This window comes from Battus philenor, unplaced genomic scaffold (genome assembly GCF_028537555.1).
Source record: "Battus philenor isolate CCGP_79_NKW_IND1 unplaced genomic scaffold, ilBatPhil1.0.hap1 SCAF_14, whole genome shotgun sequence".
In the NCBI taxonomy this organism is placed as follows: domain Eukaryota; kingdom Metazoa; phylum Arthropoda; class Insecta; order Lepidoptera; family Papilionidae; genus Battus; species Battus philenor.
This window is the reverse complement of record NW_027181676.1, coordinates 2,816,014-2,823,494: the sequence shown is the minus strand read 5'-3', so window position 1 is coordinate 2,823,494 and position 7,481 is coordinate 2,816,014. Positions and strand designations below refer to the sequence as shown.

Below are 7,481 nucleotides of genomic sequence, written 5' to 3'. Positions count from 1 at the left end.
CATATGCTTCAAAATCAAATGACGTATTTATAAAGTTTACTGTTTCAATTCAAAATAATAACAAGTATTAGAAGATAGAATAATTTAACATCCAATTTCTCAACAAAAAAATCTTATAATATTTATGATCACTTCCTAATAAGCCAATATATCGCTAATAATGTGTTTAAATAATACGAAGGGTAAACAGTATTTATGACTACGTTGCAATAAGTGTAAATATGCCTTAATAATAAAACGTAAACAGAAAACCATTAAGACTATACGGTGATAAGCGACTTGTCTCACATTGTACATTAAATCTCAAACGCGCATGATGTCGGAGTTAGACGCTGTGAGTAGTTGCGTAACTTATTTTTCCATAGTGATAATTATTTTTTGTACTTGAGACTATATAGTAATAGTAAATAAAATATTTTATGGACTTACTTTAAACTTTCATTATTAAGTTGTAATACATTGTAGTACCCAACCTATTGAAAATAAAAGTTTAAATTATTACCATCGTATGAGTTAAATACATCATGGAAACCATTTCCACACACGATAAAGGACGAGGGTATTTTAAATAAGTTTAATTATTTCTTATACAGAGTAACTGTAGTAAAAGCTTTAAAGTTGTATGTATGGCTCTTTTGACTTCAATTAATATATGGTACAACTTATCCAAAAATTAATGGATGCATAAATAAATAAGATTATATAATAATAATAACATAATATATTTCGAAATTCGGATTAAAATTAATTACTGTTTTTTATTCTTTGTTCCCATTAACTTATTTCTGCCAGAAGTTACTGGCCTATCACATTCCAATAGAAAAATAAATTAATGTAATTTTCCAGAGTAATCTTTTCACACTGAGTAATTGGAAATTGAAAAGCTTTAAAGCTTTTACACCTATAATAAAATACCCTTTATATCTTATGCCAAAGAAAGGTAACAATAATAATTACTTAAAAAAAAACAAATAGGTTATGTTGTAAATTTATTATCAATACTACTTTGCTTTTTTGAATAAATCCAAAACTACTGTAGAGATTTACCCAAATTTGTTAAAAAAAAATAGTAAGATAATTGGACATTACTTTTTAAATTTTATTGCATGTTGTAGTCTCTGTATTTTTGAGCATTGTTAAAAATATTATTGGCCTGTTGACATTTACAACTTCACTAAATTTGAGCTGAATACATTGGCCTTTGGAGCCTATCGTGGACCTAATATGCCCCGAACCTATATATGGAGGTTATCGAAAGACAATGCTGACTGCCATACAGCTGAATATCTTATGGCTCAAATGATGATGATACTAAAGGTGCTTAGCTTTTTACTTCTTTACAGTAAATAAGCTTAAGAGTCTATCTTTGGAGGCTGTTTTGGTATAGCTCTTTCATTCCTTACATGAACATGCCTTGGAGTACCCCCCCTAAGCAAGGACTGTTGCTTAAAATATTTATAATTTTGTTTTTTGGGTTCCTGTTAGAGCCAAACACTAAATCTATTAATTCCTCTCATTGAATTACATTCTTAAATTTGTGTTTAATTGTTTTCCTTAAATGCATCTTTCAGGAACATCCGAGAAATCTTATTCCAGAACTATGCAATCAATTTTATCATCTGGGATGGGTCACTGGAACTGGTGGTGGGATATCAATAAAAGATGGGTATGTCATTTTTAAGATATTAATTATATGAAGTTATAGGTGTTATAAAATAGGTGGAAATAATTCTTATATAATAAATGACAGACAATTTATAAGATCATTACATTCTTTAAATTATTCTCCTTAGTAAGTTGTTGATATTCTTTATTGTACATGCTAAAAAATATATACATAAGTGCATAATAAAGAAAAAAAAAAGTACAACGGCCAGTCTTATCACACAAAGCAATTTCTTCCAAGCAACCATAGAACATAAACAGTAGAAATATAAATAATGGGTAGTTAACATATACATATAGATAAAACATACATACATAAACATACATATATATCGCATACATACTCAAAATAAATATAGGTGTTATATATCAATAAAATAATAAATAAAACATTGAACTGACTTTTTTATCCTCATAATTATATAAAAACTACCTAACCACCTAAAGATGAACTTGTTGATGTTGTTGAAAGTTTGGATGTAGGCCTGTTGGATGTTACTAGGCAAAGCCTATATCCAGCTGTGGACATCTTATGACTGAAATGAGGATGACAAGAATTATATAACAGTGTTCAAACTGGCCCATATCTTATTTTAGTCAAATGTCATATTTCACTGCCTTAATGAGGTTAAACAACAGGTTAAACGTGAGTATGAATAAAAAAAAATAAAAAGTTATTTCAGTAATTTATACATTACATCAACTTCAAATGTCCACTTGATGTAGCATTGCTAATAAAAGTTAACTCTTATATCAAAGTAGTTTGGTGAGGAATTTTGTATTGTAGGAGCCATTCAATAAATATGTTTACTCTGAAATCACTTAATTTGGCAAGAGCTATCTAAGAAAATTTGACTATCGCATTTAAGTTGCTTCTATACTGATTATAGTTTCATTGGAATATTTTAAGAAAACCTTTAACACCTGAACAATTAATTTTTTTTTTTATTTCAGACATTTATTTATTTTAATTTCATTACTAACTTCATAATATTTCTAGAGGGTGAGCAGAAACTATAACATATGTTTTATATTATGCAGTAAAGTATATTTAATGAGGTCTCATGTGATTTATACATTAGACTTATTCTGCAATAGTTTAACAGTGAAGTATAAAATTAAATTTTAATTCACATTGCACAAGTTAACAACACTATACTGTATTAAAAAAATAAACTCAAACTGTACTCTTATATTTCTACTATATATTTAAGTCTTAATCAATTTTTTTTCATTATCTGTTCTATCATTACATATCTTAAAATTCATAGTATCCAATGTTTTGTTTGTATATGCTTATATTCTTCTGTCATACACTCTTGTCAAAGTGATTGTGGTCATACCTCGGTTGCTCTTGCTTTTCATTACCATGTAGCTCATTTGGTTGGTATGTGTTTGGTCGGGTGAGAGTATTCCTTTACTTAGTATACTGCGTGCTGATGTGCTTATGTAGATAAGAATAAACAAAAGCTTGTAATCAGCAAAATTGTCTACCTAAGTTTAAATGTTTATTATAAGTCTGTAATCTTTCCTAAATTTGTAAACATAAATAAAATGTAAGAATAAATAAATATCATTAGCTGGAATATCATTTAATTAAGTTGATGATCATTATCATTTAATAACTTAGCTTATGTTAGCCCATGCCTTAACCACAAGCAGTAAATAAATGGGATGACTGCGACAAGTATTATAGTGTAAAGAACACTTAAATAAATATGTTTGTAATTTTACTTAATTCTATTTTATTCGATTCTAGAGAGAAAATCTACATTGCACCTTCTGGAGTTCAAAAGGAAAGAATGAAGTCTAATGATCTATTTGTACAAAACATCAACGATGAAGATTTAGAACTGCCTCCGCCGGAGAAAATGTATGTTGCAATATAATTCTTTTTTACATTTTTAACCAGTGAAAAATAACAACCACTAATTGAAGTTTGCCGAGCTTTGGGTTCATAAAAGAGCCCACGGACATTTCTGCCGGGTTGTTTTTTTTCTTGTGATCACATTCATAAATGGTTTGAATAATATAGCTCTATAGAATTTTCGAGACGTATGTTTGTTGCAGGTTGAAAAAAAGCCAATGCACTCCGCTGTTCATGATAGCATACCGGGAACGTGGCGCCGGCGCAGTGATCCACACACATTCACCGCATGCCGTACGCTGCACCCTGCTTTACGACAAGGAGTTCGTAATCACACATCAGGAGATGATTAAGGTACTTTTAATTGTTAAAAGATGAAATTTAAATGATTTTTATATGTTTCTATACAAACGTTTTTAAGTATGGAAAAAGTTTTTAATATCTTTTAAACTTCGCTCTAATAAAAAAAATTAGTATAAATAGTTTGTGTTAATCAATTCTTTGTCTAATTATTTGCGAGTTATTATTTTAACATGCATACAGAATGGTTTTAAAGAGAACAAAACGTCGGTAAATCAGTACTACGTATATGATGCTTACTGGCTAGCGCCATCTAGTGGGTTTTTAGAGACAATATGATAAAACAGTTCTTGTCCCCTATCTTATAAAACTCCACAAAACTTACTTTTTTGTAATTCTAAGTTTAGACAAGTAATAAGAATAATTCAATGATTTGAAACTATCCAATCGTTTATTCGCAGGGTATAAAAGACGCTCAACTAGGACGTTTCCTGCGATACGATGAGAAATTGATTGTACCCATCATAGAGAATACGCCGCTCGAGAAAGACCTCGCCGGAAGCCTTGGCGAGGCTGTGAGGAAATACCCTGGAACCAGTGCGGTGCTGGTTCGGAGACATGGAGTCTACGTGTGGGGCGACACTTGGCAACAGGCAAAGACTATGTAAGTAACCTTTCCCTGTACCTACCATGTACATACAGAATGTTCCATAAATTAATGAAATCAGGTAGTGGCTTGTGCTATAAAATTAATTTACTAGTACAAGGTGACTGGAAAAAGGCAATATAATATCTGTTACGACCTATACAAAAATAATTGATATCAGAGATACAAAAAATTTAGGTTTTGGTATAACATTTAGGCGTATTTGGAACATAAACCATTTAAAACCACAAAATCCAAAAAAAACTGACATAACATGCTTTAAAAGGTATACAAGAGCTAAAAATCGTTATATTCTATTGTTTACGTGATTATAATAAAAGTTTACATCCACATTAATGTATCCCACTTTTTAATAATTATCTTAAAAGATATAAATATTCTAAAAAGCATTTTTAAGTTTTGTATTATCTGTACTGAAATTGTTTAAAAAAAGAAGCTTATAGTTTTCAAGGCATTTAAAGAAGCCTTATGAATGTAATAAAAATAAAACAAATGTTATATCAAATAATCCGCTTTAATCTTTCACATCTATAACTAATCACCTGTATACAAAGTATGAAAGCATTAAGTTCCAAGATATATGTTGAAACTCGGTATCTACAAACGGTAGAGATAGATGGCGCTAGTAGTCGATTGCCTCGCGCTATTGTTTGGATCGGGATTATATAATGGACAAAGAATCAACAATATAAAAGCTTTAAAGAAATGAAAGTATAGTTATCTAGTTCACGGACCCTTCCGCTCCGTGAACTCAGTACCGATGAAGCTGTAAAAGCCTTAGGGCTAACAGCATTAACATCTTCAGAAACAATATAATAATAGCAGTATAGTTTATTTGCTGTCAATTAATGTAACCGTAGCACACTAAACAAAAACCAATGGTTTCAGAAATAATAAATAACGTAATGATAATATAGTAGCAGCATTTTCAAAAGTTGTATTAATTAATCGTTTACTATCTGTCACTGCGGACTTTGCACTGCCAATAGTTATTGGGCTGTTGCAATAAAACAGAAAAAAATAAATTAACACATACTGACATATTTTACAGAAAAACCGATTGATTTTTACCGCTCCGGAATTGAAAATTTGTATACTACATGGCAAAAGGTTGTCAATTACGAAAGTGAATATATTGTTGATTAGAAATAAAACTTGTTAAATATGTAGTCGTGTGAATTTAATTTAAGAAAGCGAAATTATTTTCCGGTCCCCCTAATATTTCAGAGTGATCACTTTATACACGCTTATTGGAATTGGTTGCGTAAACTTTGAATAGCTTTTGCTAAAAAATTAAATATATTCATTTATGTGATACAGGATGAATCCAATGTCAAATTTTCTTACAGGACCGAATGTTATGATTATTTGTTCGAAATGGCAGTGGAAATGAAGAAGCTCGGGCTGGACCCAGCGTACAATCCAGATGTGGCAAAAGAAAAAAATGATTCTGTTAGATGAACCTGAAGAGGTCATTTATTAAATCATCTTTTATACCAAATTCTGATTTTTTATTGGGATTATTGTCGTCTCTTAGTTTTCTTCTGCTGATTCCATGCGCACTTGAAGTGGTTTTTTTTACTATTAACTCTTTTATTTCATCTAACTCTGCTTTAGATAGAAAATCAGTGTATGTACAGTCATTGATGAGATCCCGTTTCGCCATTTGATACAAATACATTGTGTCTAATGTCTTATTATTCTTTATTTTAGTTTGTTTATTTTTTAAAACCCGCTTGAGGCCTTCGAGCAGTGGTTTGTTCTCCGGTATGTTCGCGTCTATTATTTCGATACCCTTATCGTTGTCTCCTATAATGTCATCGGCTACGTAATTCTCTTCGGTGTTTTCGGACGATATTTCTGAAAATATTTCAAAAACTGGAAAACATGTGCAGGTACGAAAACATTTTGAGTTTTTATTAATAAAATTTAATATTAATAAGAAAGAAGAACTAGAAAAAAACGCAAACAGGTAAATGGTTAGTTTGTTTAATAATTTTTATTTTCCCCTTTGTATATCAAAAGATTTTTTGATAAAACTCTATCATCGTATATCATCATATACGCGGATCCTATTTATGTTTTCACCGATGGCAAGCTTATAGAAAGGTAAAAACTAACAGTAAGGAAAACGTTTATCAAAAAAATATATAATAAAACTATATATCGGGTTAAATAGTTTCATATCGACAATAATCTAATAAATAATTTTATGAAAGACGCAATAAAATCAATAAAAACTAAATATATATGTATAAAAAGGTTTTGATCATTAAAACTATGTTATGGATTAGCTTAAAGACTGCGGTTTATAATTCTTATTTACGTTTTCTTATCAACGATAATCTAACAAATAAATACTCTAATAAAGGACGCAATTTAATTGTTTAAAAACTAAATATATTTACGTTATAAATTTTAAATCAAACTACCTAACAGAATATATCAAAGTATTGGTCTATGTTTTCTTTATATATTTTTAAAAATAGAACAAGTTAACCCTTTCGCTGCGGAGTGCCTAAAAATGAATTACTCTGTCAGTCATTTATCTATGAAAAGGCAATATTGATTTTTGTTTTGTATTAGGTTATGTTACGAAATATACGCACAGGAAGCGTATGCAACTATCGCGTTGGTAACAATTGCAGCATGCATTTATTGACACGATAATGTAAAACAAATGTATACTGTTCGCCGATAGTTTCTAGAGTCGAGCGCCAAAAGGCGCTGTTCGCAGCGAATCTAAAGATTAGATTCGCTGCGAATCGAATCTAAAGATTAGATCTATTTAATCAAGAACTTTGATGAATTGTAAATACATAGTAAACTAATGTAAAAAGATTTTGATAATCAAATATAATGAAAAACTGGCCGTCAAAACGTTAAAAGATTTCAGAATGATTAGATCAATTTAATAATAGAAGCATTGTAATAAATAAAAAATGTTTTTATCTATTCAAAAGTATTTTTATAATCAAAACT

At 29.8% G+C, this 7,481-nt stretch overlaps 1 protein-coding gene across 1 annotated transcript; it reads left to right on the top strand.

Annotated features, from left to right (window-relative positions):
* Positions 1-83: 83 nt before the first annotated feature.
* On the top strand, positions 84-6,000 carry LOC137933727 (probable methylthioribulose-1-phosphate dehydratase). Its single transcript, XM_068777755.1, has 6 exons — positions 84-334; positions 1,572-1,666; positions 3,425-3,538; positions 3,736-3,886; positions 4,294-4,496; positions 5,849-6,000. The coding sequence occupies exons 1-6, from the start codon at positions 314-316 to the stop codon at positions 5,958-5,960; spliced, it is 696 nt and encodes a 231-aa protein (XP_068633856.1). The 5' UTR covers positions 84-313; the 3' UTR covers positions 5,961-6,000.
* The last annotated feature ends 1,481 nt before the right edge of the window (positions 6,001-7,481 follow it).

Coding starts and splice junctions, on each gene's coding strand:
- LOC137933727 (XM_068777755.1), top strand. CDS start 314: ATGATGTCGGAGTTAGACGCT. Junction 335..1,571: donor TGATGTCGGAGTTAGACGCT/GTGAGTAGTTGC, acceptor TGCATCTTTCAG/GAACATCCGAGAAATCTTAT. Junction 3,539..3,735: donor CTGCCTCCGCCGGAGAAAAT/GTATGTTGCAAT, acceptor TGTTTGTTGCAG/GTTGAAAAAAAGCCAATGCA.